The 18,820-nt window shown below is 60.0% G+C and overlaps 1 protein-coding gene across 7 annotated transcripts in view; it reads right to left on the minus strand.

Moving 5' to 3' along the window:
* The window catches only part of NFIC (nuclear factor I C), a 157,979-nt gene that overhangs the window by 34,085 nt on the left and 105,074 nt on the right, over positions 1-18,820 (minus strand). For 6 of the 7 annotated variants that reach the window (XM_073324331.1, XM_073324329.1, XM_073324326.1 and 3 more), the window contains 4 exons: positions 16,567-16,691; positions 7,981-8,103; positions 6,983-7,167; positions 3,991-4,150 (listed from right to left, as the gene is read on the minus strand). In XM_073324331.1, the coding sequence (XP_073180432.1) occupies positions 3,991-4,150; positions 6,983-7,167; positions 7,981-8,103; positions 16,567-16,691 (593 nt within the window). The remainder of the gene's footprint in view (positions 1-3,990; positions 4,151-6,982; positions 7,168-7,980; positions 8,104-16,566; positions 16,692-18,820) is intronic. The other variant, XM_073324334.1, reaches the window with a different exon arrangement.

The following is an 18,820-nucleotide window of genomic DNA, read 5'->3' on the forward strand; positions in this document are numbered from 1 at the left end:
GAGGCGAAGGGACACGGCCAAGGCCACCCCAGGACACAGCTGGGATTAGAACCAGGCTTCCCTGGCACAGGCCTGGGCTCCATCGGCTAGGCTTGGCCTGGGAGCCCCATAGAATCATAGAATATCAGGGTTGGAAGGGACCTCAGGAGGTCATCTAGTCCAACCCCCTGCTCAAAGGAGGACCAATCCCCAACTAAATCATCCCAGCCAGGGCTTTGTCAAGCCTGACCTTAAAAACTTCTAAGGAAGGAGATTCTACCACCTCCCTAGGCAACGCATTCCAGTGTTTCACCACCCTCCTAGTGAAAATTTTTTTCCTAATATCCAATCTAAACCTCCCCCACTGCAACTTGAGACCATTACTCCTTGTCCTGTTCTCTTCCACCACTGAGAATAGTCTAGAACCATCCTCTCTGGAACCACCTTTCAGGTAGTTGAAAGCAGCTATCAAATTCCCCCTCATTCTTCTCTTCTGCAGACTAAACAATCCCAGTTCCCTCAGCCTCTCCTCATAAGTCATGTGTTCCAGACCCCTAATCATTTTTGTTGCCCTTCACTGGACTCTCTCCAATTTATCCACATCCTTCTTGTAGTGTGGGGCCCAAAACTGGACACAGTACTCCAGATGAGGCCTCACCAATGTCGAATAGAGGGGGACGATCACGTCCCTCGATCTGCTCGCTATGCCCCTACTTATACAATGAGGTTGCTCTGTCTAGCTTCCCCAAAGGGTTTCGCTTCCTCTGTGTTGATACTGATGGCGGGCTGGGAGGCAGGGCCTGGGGAATGGACTGCATCCATGTCCCGTGGTTGCTTCTCAAATACACTTGCTCTGAATGGTTAGTGATGGCGAAAGGTGCCGGGTTGAGACCCCCCGAATCTAGAATCCTGTTTACACACAGCCTGGGCAGCAGCAGGGTGATACCAGCAGTACAGGGACTAAGACACATGGTTCTAGTCCCAACCCCCAGAGAGCAGGATCACACACATAGCACTCAGCGCTTCCCATGCTAGGATCTGAGAGCTTCCCAAAACCCCGTGCTCCAAGGTACAGTGTGATCTGCAGCCCTTCGCCAATGGTGGGGAAACCCAGAGGTGAAGCAGCTTGCCCAAGGCCACATAGCAAATCAGTGGCAGAGCTAGGACTGGTCCTCAGAAGGCCTGGCTCCCAAGCCCCTGCTCTACCCACTAGGTAACGTGTCCTCCACTAACCCCCCTGCATTTTAATCACAGCCCTCAGATGAGGGGGCGGAGCTTGTTGCAGCACAGTATGCTGGGAGCTGTAGTTCTCAGAGCCTCGGGGAAGGCTGAGTCTCTGCTTGGAGCTGTGCATGGAACTGCTCTGACATGGCCCAGCTGCCAACTCGGCCAAGGCAGGGGTGGCCCAGCCCCAGTGGGAGGGTTAATACAAGCTGGGCTAGGAGGTGCCTCCCGGTGCTACTGGGACTGGCCATGGGTGGGGCGAAGGGGAGCAGGCGTCAGATGCGTTGAGAGCAGCTACCCTAGGCACCTGGGGAGACTCCCCGGGGTGTGTCCCGAAGCCTCCACACAGACCTGTTGGGTCTGTGCCCCATGCTGTCGGGGGTGGCTCACTGGCCCCCTCCAGTGGCTGAGCTGTGTAGAGAGCTTTAGGAGCCCGTAGTGCTACCGATCCAGAGGTCGGGGGCTCAACGGGGGGCGTGGGTATGTGTCCCCCACGGCTGAGCCCTGCCATCTCGCCATCCCAGCGGGCACCACGGACACACTGCGCAGGCTGCGGATGGATTGGCAGAGCCACCAGCTCTCCCATTGCTCCCCAGCCCCCAGGGATGCTGGGACCTTTCCCCTTGGCTTGTGGGGGCTCCATGTCCCGCGGCTCTGGACGGTTATTTCCCAGACTGGAGGGAGTGGATGAAAAATTCATCATTCATCAATGCCGACAAAATATTCAAGGCAGCCCCTCCCGGCGCCAGCTCGTTCCAAACATGCCTCCTCCACTCTAGCTGGAAGGCGGCTCCCTCCTGCCTCTGCCAAGTTGCCCCATCCATAACTGACGAGTCTTTCCTCGTTCGCACCCATCAGCGAGCTCTGGGTTTCCAGTCGGAGATTATGGTTTGCTGGCGGGGGAACTGTTTACTCACAACCAGCCTTTCAAGCTAGGGGCCCGGGGGATGCGCAGGGCAATCAGGCTCCGTGCAGCACTGGGTGCCGCTTCCGTCTCACCGGGATGTGGCTGGCAGCTGGGCTTCCAGGGGGCACGTGGCCTGGGGGTGTGTGTGTGGCAGATCATGCTCTGCGGGGGCCCGGCTGAGGAGCCAGGATTGAGCCAATGCACTGGGCGGTGCTAGGCAATGACACGTGATGGCAACGTGAGCTGAGACCATCTTGCAGGACCAAGTTGGTGCCCTTGGAGCTAGGCCTCTGCCATGGGGCACACTCTGACATGCTGATTCTGTGCCCCGACGCCCCACTGTGCCAAGCCCATGGGATGGCCCAGCTCCACCATTTGGAAGGAGTAGACAGCTCCAGCTGGGGAATGAGGTGAAGAGCGGCAAGGCGCATGGCTTGGGATATTTAAAACAGGCAGGACGGAGCGGGGCAGGAGGGGATGGACTGGATGTGACATCAGGTTGGGGGGCAGGGATCCTGTCTGAGACCCCAGCCTGCCCTGAACTCCAGGGCAAAACACTGCCCCTCCGAGCTGCCCATGCTGGGTGAATGCCAGGTGACAGGGACCAGCTGCTGCTCCAAACAGCCTGCCCCAAGAATGCTCCAGCTCTGATGCTCACAGGCTGTAGGGGGCTGGGCCGCAATTTTATGGGGCTCTGGTTGGACCCATAGACATGTTCAGTGCACGAAGTGCCTTACAAATCCTCATGGGCTGGAAGCTGATGGGTGAATTAGCCACTGACTGCCATCGCTAACGAGGGCATGGCCTCTGGCTCCTTAGACTCATCATGGACTCTCTTTCTTTGAAGTTTCCAGTGCATTTGCAGCTTTCCACCATTGCTGTTTAGTTTTGCATACGCAGTGATTGGAAGAATGCCCCTGCAGTTCAGGGCACCATGCATTCCAGTGGATGAATGGATTTAATCCTCCAACCATCAGTCCTACGTTGTCCTTCCCTAATGCCTTCCATCTGAGGAGCTCAATGCACCATGACCATTAGCCAATGGAACCCCCAGCCAGCCCATGGGAAAGGCATTAGCTCCACCCCCACAGCTATTTGCCAGATGGGGAAACTGAGGCACAGAGCGATGAAGTGACTTGCCCAAGGATTGCCAGGAAGCGTGGGGCTGAGCTAGGAACAGAACCCAGGAGTCCGGCCGCCCCGCCCATCCTGGGTTGGAAATTCCTAGAACGTTTGGTGTGAAACAGACCTGGCCACATGCACCGTGGAGAGGCCAGGGAAGGAGGCGGGTTTGCCAGGCAGAGCGGAGAAGCAGCACACGGTGAATGTTCCCAGCAGCGCCAGCTCAGACCTGCCTCCCCAGGCACGTGAAAGTGGCCAGCGGCAGAGACCCATGTCCTGGGAAGCACAAGGCCAGCTCCCTGCTGGAGCACCGGACCCTCCCTCGGGCTGTGAAGCAGGCCTTGGGTACAAGAGAGGGAAGCTCAGTGTCCGTGGCCCATTCAGTGCCCTGAGAATGCCCTGAGGGGCCAAGCAGGGGATGCGACTTGAAGACCTGCCCACTAAGAAGCCAACTGAGACCCAGCAAACTCATTCCATGCAGGCTGTCAGACACTGACTGAGTTTGCTCTCTAAAGGGTAGGGGGTCCCTGGCTCCCAAACAACTCCACGCCCAGTCCCCTGAGCCCCTTGCTCCGGGCATGAGGCCGCAGACAACACCCATTGCTCCCCAGCCCCAGCGTGACTGCCGGGCGTGATGGGATGGATGCAGAGCTGGAGGGCGGGAGGCAAGAAGAGGCATGGCGGGGGCGGGACTCAGTGGATGGCACCGGGGCCAGGCTGGCCCCTCGCGATGCCGGGCAATGCCGCGGGCTGCTTACTGGGTGATGTCGGTGAGGTTGTCCCGCCCTCGGAAGTTGTCGTGGTGGATTTGGTGTCAGGAGAGAGAGCCAACCGGGGGATGCCAGGGGGAGGTGGTGGCGCCAGCATCTGGGTGGAAATGTAGTGACTGGGCACTTTCACTTGACCACTGCCATTTAACTGGGGACACAACACAGACAAAAACAAACAACAAGCCATTAGGAAGCAAGAGCCGCACAGGCCCGCGCCCGGCCCACGCAGCCGGCCCTCCCAGGCGCGTCGCCGGAGGTGCCATTGGGACGATGGCGGGGGGCCGCGGCAGCAGCAGGGCGGAGATGGGGAGATGCAACCCCCCCTGCCCTTAGCAGTGGACACCCTAGGGGTCTGGTCCAGACAGAGGCCTCGGGGACAGGGGCGAGGGAGGGGCTTCAGGCACCAGCTGGGGCAGCTGATGAGAAAGAGCAGATGCAAAGCTAGGGCCCTGCTTGGAGGCAGCCCGGGGAACCCCAGGTTCTGGTACCAGCCCTGCACAGGCCTGTGTCTGCCTCCCACTGTGCCTGCTCTCAGTGGAGCCGGGGATCCTCTGACAGCGAGCGAGTCCCATGAGATGCACCCGCCCCGGCTTTGGGGGCAGCTACCTGAGTTTGGGGGTCCCAGATCAGCCACTGCGCAATCGGCCAGCTGGGCTTGTGACATGAACAGCAGGGACAGGTGGCCAGCACAGAGGGGCATTGGTGCAGCTCTGCCAGCAACACAGGAAAGGGGTTTCAGGGGGCTGGGGGTTGGGATTGAGGGGCATGGGCAGAACCTGGGGGTCCCAGTTTAGACTCCCTAACATTGACCAAATTGCCCTTTGAATCCGGAGCGGGAAGCGGAAGCGAGTGAATTCTGAGGCCAAGGCTCGCCAGGCGGCACCCCTCCGTGTCAGCCCCATGGCAGGTAGCCCTTTGAACCAGCCCCCTGTGGGGAAGGACGCCCAGCTGAGATGGCCTAGAGCCAGCTGGGAAGCAGTCGCTTCTACATCAAAACCCTGGGGCTGGGGGGCCTGGGCCAGGATGCGGGGGCCCAGCTGAAGGCTTCAAAGGCTATGGAGCTGCCTCCTTCCCCGCCACCTGCTCTGCGGCTTTCAGAGGCTCCTGTGTGGTCTCCTAGACCTGCCCGGTGGGGGCTCTGCCTCTCCAGCCGGACCTGAGCATGGGGGTCACGTCCCCGCAGCTGCTGCACCAGTGCCCAGCCACCAGCGGGAGAAGCTGCCATGCAGGACTCTGGGGCGAGGGCAGGATTCTGCCTGTGCCCCTCACTCTGGCCGCTGGCCTCCTGGACCGGAGGCTGCCTGTGCAGGGGCTGTGAAATCCCAGCTCCCAAAGCAGGCTAGTCAGCTGGAGGGCTGCAGAGGACAGAGTCTGCCTGTAGCCCCCTTTCCCTGGGGGAGGGTGGGTGAAATTAACCTGCAGCCAGCCAGGGACTGGGGAGGGGGGATCCGCCAGGAAAACCCAACGGAGTGATGTGCTGGGATGAGGAGCAGAGCCTGAACTGTGCCCAGCAGAATGGCTCTCCTGGGTGAAGGGCCAGCTGCTGGCAGGGAGGAAGGGGCAGCCAGGAGTCAGTGCTGGGAGCGAGTCTGGAGAGAGGCAGGGGCATGTATGTGGGAGAGAGGATACAGGACCTACTACCACTGCCAGCTTGGCAAGCGCTCCTTTGGCGTGGGAGTGGCAGGACGGGGTTCTAGTCCTGGCTGGGGGGGTCCAGGCTGTCTCAGCAGCAGGTGGATGAGTCCTGACCTGCTCCTGCGCTGCTGGAACTGTCCAGGGTGCTGCAGGGGGGCCGGAGGGGGCCAGAGCAGAAGCTAAGGAAGAGGTTCCATAGCAGAAGGCGACACAGAGAGAAGACAGTCCCCCCGCGCCCCCGGGGACCAGGCAGCACTAACAGGGCCTGGGGCAAGGGAAACAGCACATCCCCATGCACCATGGGTGCCTGGCACGGAATGAGTTGGGGGGGGGTCGAAAGATACCTGGCAGCACAGGTAAAGTGTGTGTGTGGGGGGGTTGTCATCTGCACACGTGCTGCGGGACAGACAGTTCATGGGTCTGTGGGGCAGGAAACCCCTCTACTCTCGCAATGGACTTGGGCCTTAGCTTTTGAAAATCGTTTGTTATACTTCAAAGGACGCTCTAAAGAGACAAATGGTCGGTCCCCCCCTCCATCCTTCCCCTGGTGCTGTGTCCTAGCACCTGCCAGCATTACAGACTGAGCTAATTTCCTTTCTGCCCCAGCCTGGCTGCATTGGCTCAGTTTCACTTTCTGTTTATTGTCAGTTTCACTTCCTAGTTCTCAGTCCTGGCAGGGTGTGGTGGCAGGGGGCTTTCCCATGCACCAGGGGCTGGCCCCAGTCCAGCAACACCCCTTCCCTGGCCCGCTTTGCAGTCAAATGAAAGAGGAAAAGATACTAATTGGTATTTAAAAATAATAATCAAACCATGTTCTCAGGGGTTTGTCCTGGGCCAGAGAATGAAACCCCCTGCTCCCAGTGAACGCCTCAGGGACAGGAAAACGACCCAGGGGAGTGGAAAAGCACTGCTCCTACCTGCAAATGGGCTGCACCCAGGCTGCACCCGGGATGTTCTTTCGGGGCAAAGTGTCAGCGTTTCTCTGCTGTGGAGGGGCCCGCCACAGGCCTGCGCCCCAGCCAAGCCCACAGGCTGTCTGTGAGCAGTGCACAGGTGTATGTGTGCGGGGGGGGGGGGAATTTCACCCTGACGGAACCCAGAGAAACCCCGTCTATCTCATCTAGCTCCTACGGTGCCGCTCGGTGCAGTCTCCGAGCTCGGGTGCCTCAGGCTGGCGACAGCATGGAGAGCTGGGGCAAGCCGTCCCCAGCTCACAGGTCTCTGATGCTGCGGGACGTGCCGGGCCAGTCTGGCAGGAGCCAGGTTGCAAAGGCCCTGTGGGACTCTCCCCCACACAGGCCCCAGGGTGGGGGAGCGGTGGGGGGCTGCCTAGGCAGCTCCTTACCGGTCCAGGCTGCTGATTGGACGGGTCGCAGGCCAGTGAGACGAGATCTTTCAGAGGGTCCTGCGGATTGAGATGAGGCGGGTACCGTATGGCCGTGTGGGGGAAGTAGGTGGAGGCCGCCTGGGGGAGGATCGAGGTGGTGGGGAAATGCAGAGTAGATGAAGGGTGTGGGCTTCGAGCGATACCTAGAGCCGGGGAGAGACAAAGAGAGGACCGGGGTGGCCTTCATTCGGAGCCCCGGGCCAGGCAGCGCCCTAGCACCCCCTCCTGCCCCGCAGGCACTCCGCTCTGGTTCCGGTGCCCCCTTAATGGTGGGGTGTGTGGCAGCCCCACACAGCCCAGCTGCCTTATACCTACGACTTTGTATCGCACCGTGTTCGGGGCGTCGCGGTGGGGCAGTGGGACCCGGGAGCCAGGGATTCCCGAGCCCTCATCCTGCCTCTGACCCCGAGGCCCCTCTATGGCCTTGGGCAAGTCACTGAACCTCGCACTGTGCCTCAGTTTTCCCCATCTGCGGACGGGGACCCCGATCCTTACCTGCCTCTGGGGCCGGGGGGAAGGTGCGTGGAGGAATCCGCTGACGCTGGTGAAGCATTTGGCAGACGAACGGTGCTAACTAACCATTGCCATTCGCAAACCAGTCCCGCTCTGAGAAACCACCCTGTTTAAACCCCCTGTCCCTCCCCACCCCCAATCACACAGGGCCCAGCCCACAAGCCCAAGGGATGCTGGGCTAAAAACCAAGCTGGGTTCTTTCTGCCCCCAACCCCGGTCACGCAGACCCTGCAGACTGTAGCCGGCGGCTCTCCCTTGCAAATTCTTCAGAGCCGGCCCTTTGCCTGCAGGGGGCCTGGCAGGCTGAGGGCGCAGCAGAAATGATACCATCCACGCATGCATTAGTGCAGCCCCCGCCTGAGCCCCCCGCCCAGCCTCCCTTCCCGGGCAGTGAATGACAAAGGAACCGCCCTGCCCTGCTGCCCCCGGAGACCCAGACTCACCGCTGTGCACGGCAATGACCGGACGGTGATGCTGGGTGAAGCTCAGCCTTGGAGAGGAGTCCTGGGGCGATGGGCTGTTGAAGGGCGATTTGTCGATCTCCGTCTTTTTCACGGGGGAGATGCCTAGTGAGCGGTGGGAAAAGCAGAAACGGCGCCGTTAAGGGTCAGCCCCCCACTGCTCAGGCCCACGATGGTGCCCAGGGGCAGCATTTAAAAGGCCCATAAATGAAATCCACAGCGGAGCCCATCACCATTCAGTGTCAGGCGTCAGGGCAGAATCTGATCCCCAGAGTCAGGAAGGGTTCCCCCTCTCACCAGGCATACCATCCCCTGGAGCGCTAGGCTCAGAGGCCGGAGGCCAGAGGAGATGGCCAATGAATGGATTCACTCTGGCCCTGGCCCAAGGCACTGACAGCCCAGTGAAATCACCACTGTGACTGGGGAGAGTGAGAGGGGGGCTCCCTCCAGTGACTGAGCCTAGAACCCGGGGGAGCAAACATCAGAACGGCCACACTTGGTCAGACCAAAGGTCCATCCAGCCCAGTATCCTGTCTTCCGACAGTGGCCGGTGCCAGGTGCCCGAGAGGGAAGGAACAGAACAGGGAATCATCCAGTTATCCATCCCGTCCCCTATTCCCAGACCCTGGGGCAGGGGCTACCCTTGGTGTCCCTAGGCGAGGGTTTGCATGCAGTGCAGCTCGGCGCCTATGGGGCGCTGTGGGAGCAAGGAAGGGCTCTGGCGTGCCCGGCGTTAACCAGGAAAGGGGGCTGGGTTGGGCTGGGCGTCACTGGCCAAGACGCAGCGGAAAGAACTCCAGGGGCACGGCTGGCTTATTGCTGTGCAGAGCCAGCAGGGGGCGCAGCACCCAGAGACGCTCCTGAGGCCCTGTCACAGCCACTAATTTGCTCTCGTTAATTAGGTAGCGACAGAGGGATGGGCAGGAGCTTATGAAGTGGGTCACGTTCCCTGGCTCAACTGCTTGGCTCGCAGGGGGTCGAAGCGACAAGCTGACTGCCAAGCGTGTGTGTGCGTGTGCAAATGGTGCTGTGTGCGAATGTGTGTGCGAGTGCACAGTTGTGCATTTGTACACAGGGGTGTGCAGCAGGGTCGGTATGTGTGTGTGCGTGGGTATTCACATGCGCGTGAGTGGACATGCTGGTGTGCAGCGGCGCGCGTGCATGGATGTGTGTGTGTTTACACATGGGTAGGCACGTGTGTGAGTGGGTGTGAGTCGACACAAGGGTAGGCGTGTTTGCACGTGTGTGTGTGTGTGCGTGTGTGCACGTTGGCATACATGTGCTGGCAGGAGGATGCATCCCCAGGTGTGCAGGTGTCTCCCTCCTCCCCATTGGGCAGCCTCGCCCCACTGCACATGGCTCCAGTTCCGTGTTTCCGACCCGCTTCTCCCGCCCTCAGGGCGAATGGCCCAGCGGGCCCTGACCTGGGAAGCTGGGGGGAGAGGCACGTAGCAGGCGAGCTCTGCGCAAGGCCACCCACCCGAACCTCGTCCTGGCCTCTCCAGGACCGAAACCCATCACCTGCCGCCCGAGCCACGTCTCCTGCACCCTGCTGAGCAGAGCCCTTGGGGTTGGCATGTTCCTCCCCCCGTCCCGTCCCGTCCCTGCCAGCCACGCAGGGCCCAGGCTACCGGGGGAACCGCCGGCTCTGCACGGCACACTGTCCCACAGCACCAGCGCTCTGCCCACAGGAAGGCTGGGGCCGTAGTTACGCAGCCAGGAATAGAGCAAATAGAGGCCCAGGCCAGGCAGCGGCAGGGAAATACCCAAGGCAGGGGGATCCAGGCCCAGGGTGGTGAGGGGAGGGCCGTACAGGCCCAGGGCAGGTGGGGGCCGGGCCGTACAGGCCCAGGGCAGGTGGGGGCCGGGCCGTACAGGCCCAGGGCAGGCGGGAGCAGGGCCGTACAGGCCCAGGGCAGGTGAGGGCAGGGCCAGACAGGCCCAGGGCAGGGCCGTACAGGCCCAGGACACGCTGGAGCTGGGCTGTACAGCCTCGGGGCAGTGGGGGTAGGGTTGCCAAGTGTCCGGGTTTCGACTGGAACGCCCAGTTGAAAAGGGACCCTGGCGGCTCCGGTCAGCACTACTGACCGGGCAGCTAAAAGTCTGGTTGGCGATGCAGTGGGGCTAAGGCAGGCTCCCTCCCTGTCCTGGCTCTGCATGACTCCCGGAAGTGGCCGGCATGTCCGTCTCCTAGGTCTAAGGGTTGCCACGGGGGCTCTGCATGCTGCCCCTGCCCTGAGCACCAGCTCCGCAGCTCCTATTGGCCAGAAACAGCAGCCAATGGGAGCTGTGGGGTGGCACCTGCGGGTAGGGGCAGTGCACAGAGTCTCTGTGGCCCCTCCGCCTAGGAGCTGGACATGGGGGGCAGGCCATACAGGCCCAAGGCAGGCGGGGTCAGGGCCGTACGGAGGGGGTTGGGCCCAGGGCAGGCGGGGGCAGGGCTGTACAGGCCCAGGACACGCTGGAGCAGGGCTGTACAGGCCCAGGGCAGGTGGGGACCGGGCCAGACAGGCCCAGGCTGGATAAATTGAGGTGGATCTGATGGCTGTGGTGTTCTACGCTGGTGACTGAGTTGAGAAGGCAGCCCTGCGGCGACAGACCATTTGGCACCCATTAAATCCTGAGCCATGTAAGCACCTCCCTCATTCTCTGTGTGACGTGGGCACTATGCCCCCAGCGTGGCCGACCACCCTGCCGGGCCTTTGCTTTCCCCACTGGGGGATCTGTCAGGGCAGAGGTGCCTGTGTCGAGGAGAATGGGAACCAGCCAAGCCCCGCTTTATCAGCCCTGTCGAAGCAAACGGGACGGAGACGCTCTTTTTCCCTCTGCCACTGGGCGTCACCCAAAGTAAAGGAAACCCTCTGGATCTAGATCTGCTCTGCTCAGCTTGTGGTGCTGAGTCACTGGCATTCCTGGAGGCAGGAGACCCCCGCCCCAGCCCTGCCCCGTTATGGGCCCCAGCCGGGATAGTTGGCTGTTGATTTATGAGGAAAGATTAGGAGAGCTAAAAATATGTTGAGCTTTGCAGAGTGCTGAGCTGGGGGATTCGAGCCCTGAGCACAAGGAGCCAAAAGGCATAAACACCATGGGGGGGAAGGGTTGCTGAGCAGGGATGAGATCGTCTCCCCAAGGCCAGTGTAGGCCCCCCACCCCCACAGACCTGTGAGGACAGGTGTATGGGGGACAGGAGGAGGAGTGGCTGGAGTGCTGTGTGGGCTGGCTATTCGGGGCTGCACAGGGGTCCATGCAGGGCCAGTATGGCTGCAGTAAGGCAGAGCAGCCCCAGGGCTATTCTAACACACCGGGGCAGTCCCGCCCCCATCCCAGCCCAGAATTTGGGAGGTTCAAAGGTGGTGTAAAGCCCCCTTTGCCTGCTATCTCCCGAGCTGATTCGGGCGTGGCACTGCCCAGTCTGACCTTGCACTTGCACTAGGAGGCATGCAATGACACAGCTGCCGTCGCTCCCCAATGGCACCGAACCCCCAGGAGTTGCTGGCTTACAGTTATACCGGAGAAGGGCTGGAACCGAACCCCCACAGGGAGGGGCTCCCAACCCAGCCTCTGATCCACACCAACTTGCAAAGAGCTGTCCTTGTCTGCACCACTGGCCTCTTGGCTCTAATCGCCAGGGGCCAACCCCCATTGCCAGCACAGAAATGGGGGTCAGGATCTTTGTTGCTTCGGTCTGGGAATGCAGGGCAGGAATCTCCTCCCAGCAGCGCCTATCGCTGGCCTCCAGCACAGGCTGGATCCGCTGAGAACAGGCCCAGCATATCCTGCCTCCCATCGGGCTGCGTGTGCTGTGAGAACAGTGCCCACGCCAGTGTAGGGGGCCTAGCTAAGGTAGGTGACAAGGGGAAGCCCTGGGTGAAGGGCTTTGACCCATGTGGAAGGCTTGGGCTCAGCAGGAGCTTTAGCCAGAAATTCGGGTCGGTTTTTAAAACAGGCCCGGACGCCTGGGTTCTCCAGGGCTGGGCACCACAGTCCCGCTGGCTCATCCTCGCTTTCAGAGGGCCAAACACTGCAGTTTTATCCTCCCGCTGAGCGAAGGCTAGCAGACTCGGTCCTAGAGGTGATAGGGCCCAGGTCTCCAGGCTGGTGGTCTCTGCCCCCAGCTTGCCTCATTGCCTTTCACCCAGGAGCCAGCTGCACTTGTCGAAATGGAACAGCTGCCCCCCAGTGTTCACCAGCTCTCCCTAGTGTCCTCCAGCGTGCTCTGCACCTGCTCCACCCTGCTCTATTCTGACCCCTGGCTGCCCACAGGACTGACTGTCTTCCCCCGTGCTCCCTGGTGCCCAGGCCTCTCCGGGCACAGGACATGGACAGCTGCGCCCCAGGGGATTTGGGGAGAGGAGTTGGAGGAACTGGCTCCCCCCACGCCTGCAAGTGATTCCAGCTGGCAGGCCCAGAGGCGGTGTGTGGCTGGCTGGGGATGGCTCCCCTTGCTGCTGGGGAAGGATGGTGTCTCCGGCTGGAGTGCCTGATTCTCTGCTCTCCCCTGGGCTGTACAGGGCAGCCCCCATCCTGGGCAGCTGCTTCCTCTGACCCAGCCCCGCCACTTGCCCACTGCAATCCCTCTCCATGCCCCTTGACCCCGTCTCCCACTGCTCCGCCCTTCCCCTTCCGCCCCTCCCCAATTCACCCCAGGCCCTCCTCTCTGCTGTGCCCTGCATTCAACCCGGCCTCTGCTTCCCCCCCAGGCCACAGCTTCCCCTGCAGCCCCCTCAGCCCATGGGCATTGGCAGAACTCTCCCACCAGGGCAGAGCCCTGTGGCTGCGCACGACACTGGGCATCCCCTGGAGAGGGCATGTGGCTCGTCTGCCCTTCCCCATCCTGGTACCCGGGGCTCCTCCCGGCCTGAAGTGGGGAACTCTGAGAGGGAGTTAATCCTGCTGCCATAGTGCCATGGAGGATTTATCTCCAGCCATTCGGCCCAGCCGGCCTTAATGGGTTTAGCCCGTTCTCAGACGTTCATTTAGGAGGATTTCACAGAACATCCAGTTCAGGATTGAAATAAACCCCCCTGCGAGGCACCGGCTAAGCACATCCCTTCTCAGATGGCTTACACCCTCCCCTCCCCGGCCAGGCTTGGGGGGCACAGCGAGAGAGGGACTCATGTACTCGCACCCAGAGCTGAGGTTCTCCCTGAACTCCAACAGCTGGCGGAGCTAGTGAGTCGAGGGGAAAAAAAAGAAAGCTGCAGCCCAGGAGGGCCAAGGGTTGGAGCAGGGCGTTTGGGAACCAGGACTCCTGGGTTCTGTTCCTGGCTCTGGGTGAGCACTCCTCCTTGCCACCATGCCTACAATGTCTTGACAGTGACTGGCTACTCTGGCTGTCCGGCAGTCTGTAGACAGCTAGGTAAGGCAGAGCAACCCCAGGGCTACTCCACCACACCTGGGGCAACCCGGCTCCCAGTACAGTCCAGACCCAGACAGCGCACACAACACGATCTGTCTGTGACGTAGAAAGCTTCTCTTTGTTCTGTGTTTCTTCAACACCTAGCAGGCCAGGGACCTGGGCCGGGAGGAGGCTGCTAGGGGCTACTTCCTCTAGCAAATATCGAAGGGGCCAGCAAAACTCAGGAGCCTGAACAGAGGAAGATTGCATAACCTGTCCTCGGGATCTTTAAAGCAATGCTCACATTCATCATCATCAATAGAGCCAGCTGGAAAAGGGCATTTCCCAGGAAAAACTCAGACAGCAAAAATGCAGGGTGGGGGTGCAGGGTTTACATAATAACCTGCCTTGTTTTTTTTCATTAAAAAAAAACTCCCCCAAATTTCTAAAGAAAAGGGGGTTTTGTGTGGAAAATTTTCATTTTGGAAAAGAAAAAGGCCCTTTTACATCCAAAACCAGCTTTGACCAAAAAGCTCAGCCGGCTCTGGGATTTTCCAATCCCAGGGTAAAGTGCTTTGCAGCTGCTAACTCAGAACACCACCAAGACGCCTCCCCACTTGGGGTCAGCGCCATTCTCCCCAAGGCCAAGAAGGCCAATGGCATTTTGGGATGTATAAGTAGGGGCATAGCGAGCAGATCGAGGGACGTGATCGTTCCCCTCTATTCGACATTGGTGAGGCCTCATCTGGAGTACTGTGTCCAGTTTTGGGCCCCACACTTCAAGAAGGATGTGGATAAATTGGAGAGAGTCCAGCGAAGGGCAACAAAAATGATTAGGGGACTGGAACACATGAGTTATGAGGAGAGGCTGAGGGAGCTGGGATTGTTTAGCCTGCAGAAGAGAAGAATGAGGGGGGATTTGATAGCTGCTTTCAACTACCTGAAAGGGGGTTCCAAAGAGGATGGCTCTAGACTGTTCTCAATGGTAGCAGATGACAGAACGAGGAGTAATGGTCTCAAGTTGCAGTGGGGGAGGTTTAGATTGGATATTAGGAAAAACTTTTTCACTAAGAGGGTGGTGAAACACTGGAATGCGTTACCTAGGGAGGTGGTAGAATCTCCTTCCTTAGAGGTTTTTAAGGTCAGGCTTGACAAAGCCCTGGCTGGGATGATTTAACTGGGAATTGGTCCTGCTTTGAGCAGGGGGTTGGACTAGATGACCTTCTGGGGTCCCTTCCAACCCTGATATTCTATGATTCTATGATTCTAAGGTGGGGAAACCGAGGCACAGAGAACAGACGGGCCAGCCCAAAGTGCTGAGTCAGTGCTGGGACTAGAACCCAGGAGTCCTGCGTCTCCAGCACCGATACCTTGCCCTTGGTTCTCAGGCTGGTGTAAATCAGGAGGAAATCCAGGGAGGAAAATGGACTAGATTCTGCTCTGGGACAGATTCTGCACCGGGCCTCTCGGTGTGCTCTGCTGCCCAGAACTGCTGGAGCTCAGAGTTCTCTGCCCCCCCGCTGGAGAAGGAGGGGCTGTGTACACTGTCCTAGGTGCCCCCCAGCTGGGCCAGGTCCCTCACAATTAGATTCTGGCTCGATGGTGCAAAGCCCAGAACAGGTGTCCAGCTTGCGATATGGCACTTCCAGCAGGGCTCAGGGGACACCTGCAGTCCAGACAGCCTCCCGGTCGGACGACAGGGTCCGCGCCCCGCAGGGCAGACAAAGGATCAGGCTGTGATTCTGTTCTGGCCCTGGACCCCCAGCACGGCCCAGGTTCTGGAAGGGGGCTCAGGATCTGGGAGTCTGAAACACCCACCCCCAGCGCACCTTTGCATACACACAAACACACAGATGCACACGCACACAGTGTAGGGGGAGGACCAGGGGCCAGGCCCAAGGACTGGGGGTGGGGAATAGTTTGGGGTTCTCAGGCTGAGAGGCAGGAAAGCTAAAGAGCCCCTTTAAAAACGTCCCTAACCATGTGAAGCTGGGGGGTGAATCCCACGGGGCCATTAGCTGCCAGTGCCCGCTGCCCCCCAACCCAGCAGATCCCCGGAGAACCTCCCCACGCCTGCTTCCTGGGTGGCCGGCTACATTTAAAGGGGAGGGGACAGAAATCGCAAGATTATAAAAAGAAATACATACAAGATAATGTACAACCCCCCTTCCCCCCGGCGGTCCTTGCAGGGAGAACTGGCGCTGCATGGGACCCCAGGAACCAGCCATCTGAAAAAGGGTCTGTATTGCTTTAATTAGCTCAGCCAACCCCCACCCCCTTCTCTTAATGAACGGCTAATTGGGGCTGTCTAGACAGGAAGACAAAACATCAAACAAGGAAGAAATCCCTCCTCAGTAATATGGGGCACCTGTGGAGAGGGGGAGCGGTGGGGGCAGGGCCCCAGCCTGGCAGTGCACAGAGGGGCACAGGGCAGCAGGGGCAGGGACACAGCGAGTGCAGGGGCCGGGCGGGGAGCCAGGTGGCCTCCTGAGCGGGGAAGTCAGTTCACGGGAAGAGCTGCTGGCCCTCCCCTGGAAGATTCATTGACACAGACCCTCTGTGGGGATCCCAGCCCCAACTCCAGAGACCCTGTGCTGGGGGAGACCCTGTGGACCCATGGAAATTTCCGGCACAGTCATCAGAGACACCTAGAGAAATCTGCGTGCACCTACTGAGGGCTCCTACAGCGCTGCCAAGGACCCAGCCAGGAGCTCCGGTAGTGAGCCCAGCATGCCTGGCAGAGTGAGACTGCGGCTGATGGTCTCTGGCAGAGGGAGGATGGCACGCTGGCTCACCCCCTGGCCATGCCCCCACATACAGCACCTGTGAAGCCAGTGATCAGCAGCAGGGATGCCCCAGGATGCAGGGGACAGCTCCTTTCCCTGCTCTGCCTCGGCGGGGAAGGGAGAGCTCAGTGGTTTGAGCATTGGCCTGCTAAACCCAGGGTTGTGAGTTCAATCCTTGAGGGGGCCTTTTAGGATTCTGGGGCAAATATTGGGGATTGGTCCTGCTTTGAGCAGGGGCTTGGACTAGATGACCTCCTGTGGTCCCTTCCAACCCTGATGTTCTATGATAATCTAGGTCTCTCATCGCCTGGGGGATCCTCTGAACCAGGAACCGGCTCCTAAGCCACAGTGACAAACCCAGAAAGGAGAAGCCGGGTTCACCGCCCCACCTGGCGCCAGAGCCAGGAGAACATGCAAGGGAAGGGCCCCAGGTGGGATACCTACCCCCTTCCATGTCTTCTGTCCAATTGCGGCTGCTGCTCGTGGGCGAGCTGGGCGAGGTGTAGTATTCGCCCCCCGGACTCGTGTCTATGTCGTCCTCCATGGAGCCAGACTTGTGTCGTTTACTCCTGGGGAAGGGGAGGGAGGAGAATTGATCAACCCATGGAGAGTTGTTCGATGCGCCAGGGTCTTTCGCTGCCATAGGCTCCTGCTGAGAGCCAAGGGGTGGCAGGCAGGGCTCGGGGGCTCTGTCCCTCGCTGTGTTGTGCAGTCTAATGATTAGCACCAAGGATTAGGAGTCCAGATGCCTGGGTTCTGTACCCAGCTCTGGGAGGGAAGTGTAGTCTAGTGGTTAGAGTAAGGGACTCTGCCACTGAATGGCTATTTGACCTCAGGTGAGTCGCCAGCCCAGTCTTATGGCCCTATTGCTTGAGTGAGTGGCCCACCTGACACGGGACAGGGCTGCAGGAATGTGACTTTATCACCTTGCAGGGCAGCTGGGAGCGCTCATTACTCAGGGGCATGCTCCACTCTGGGGCAGAGTGTCCCCTGGGGTGCACATGGCAGAAGAGGAGGCTACCGACTTCACGCACATGGAGATTCTTGGGCCAAGCCCATACGGACGTGGCACATTATGGCTGCTGCCAGGGAGGAGCTGGTGGCAGGGAGCCCTGGGGTCAGTGACAAGAAGAAATGAAGCTGCTGGGCCCAATACTCCTCTCAGTTACACCCATGCGACCCCAGTGGGCTCCAAGAGGAAGGGGTGGTCTGGGAGCCAGACTGGGGGCTTGTGTTCATGCACATGGCTGCAGCGTCAGGAGAGCTGCTCCCCTCGGCCTTGCTAATCCACCTCCCGAAGAGGGGTCCTTGTGTCAGGGGAAGAAGCCCTCCCACGCACTTCTGCAGGGGGCTAAGGGGTGGAACTGCGTCGCTCGGGGGTGGATTTTTCACACCCCTGCGCAACGCAGTGATACTGACATGGGCCTGTAGCATCGGCCTGGCCTGTGAAGCAAGCCAGGCCAGAAACAGGCCCCAGTGCGGCCAGCAATGCCCGGAGTGCCAATTAACTCTAAGCATGTGCCCGAGGGCGTGGCTGACCCACGCTGGCCCCGATCAAAGACAAGAGAAAGGAAGGGGCTCCCTGAGGCTTCATCCACTCTGCCAACCAGTGAGGTGAGGCCGGCAGGATCCCCCTCCCCTCGCCTAGCTCATCTGGTGGGAAATCCACAGGGCCTGGTCTCTGCCAGCACGTTCCCTGGCAGGGGAAATGGACACTGTGGGCCAAATTCTGCTCTCCAGTAACCTGGCAGAGCCCATGAGAGCCAAATTCTGCCCAGAGACCTAAGCGGGCTGCTTCTCCCTCAGCTCCCTGGCTCCTGTTCTCTCGTATTAGTTTACAGGGTGCACACCCGCAGCCACCGAATAATGTCATCCTCCCCGTTTGCCTCTGGGGGGAATGCAGCAGCTGTTTCATAGCCACACAGCAGTCTAGGACCGGAAGTGGCAGAGACCATATTCAGAGGGACGGGGATTAGAGAGAGGCACAAGGTCCCGTCCGAAGGAGGCAGGGAGCCCGCACACGGCTGCTAATACTTCTCCTCATTCCTAAGCTTCCACCGGCCTCAGTCGCTATGCAACAGCCCCCAGGAGCACAGTGCCCGAGCAGCAGGGGGGCCAGGCCTGCCTCAGGGGTGAAAGCCCCCATCACTGCTCCTCAAGCGGTCTCCCATCCAGCTCCTGCATAGCCTTGGTCCTGCTTAGATGGAAGCACGGACAGGCCCAGGCCGCCGGGGTGCTACAGCTGCCAAGCTCAGGGCTGCTCTAAGTTGGCCTTGGAAGCCACCAAGCCAACCCTGTTGGTTAACCATGTCGCTGTTGGATTTCTTCCCCGCAGGGCTGTGACCGCAGCAGGTCGCTGGCGCGCTGCAGCAATGATGGGGTTAAGTAACACATATCTCCCTCCCCACCAGAGGAGGTTGGCAGGCTAGCGGCTGGGAGCCCGGGCAGCAGGAGTTCCCCAAGGACACAGTGTGCCAGGCAGGGAGAGGACGAGGAGCGAGGAGGAGAGGAGCCCACACTGGATTCTGGCTACAGCCCAGCAAAGGGAAAAACCTGCCCTGGATTTCTGTTCTGTGGACCAAACTACCCCAGAGCTGGGGCCGCGCAGGAGGAGGTTTACGCTGCTGCCCGGTGTGTGTGTGCAGGAGTCCACGGACATGCATGAGGCTCCAAGCGTGCCTGGGTGGCTCTGTTGGTG

This window comes from Lepidochelys kempii, chromosome 25 (genome assembly GCF_965140265.1).
Source record: "Lepidochelys kempii isolate rLepKem1 chromosome 25, rLepKem1.hap2, whole genome shotgun sequence".
Lineage (NCBI taxonomy): Eukaryota > Metazoa > Chordata > Testudines > Cheloniidae > Lepidochelys > Lepidochelys kempii.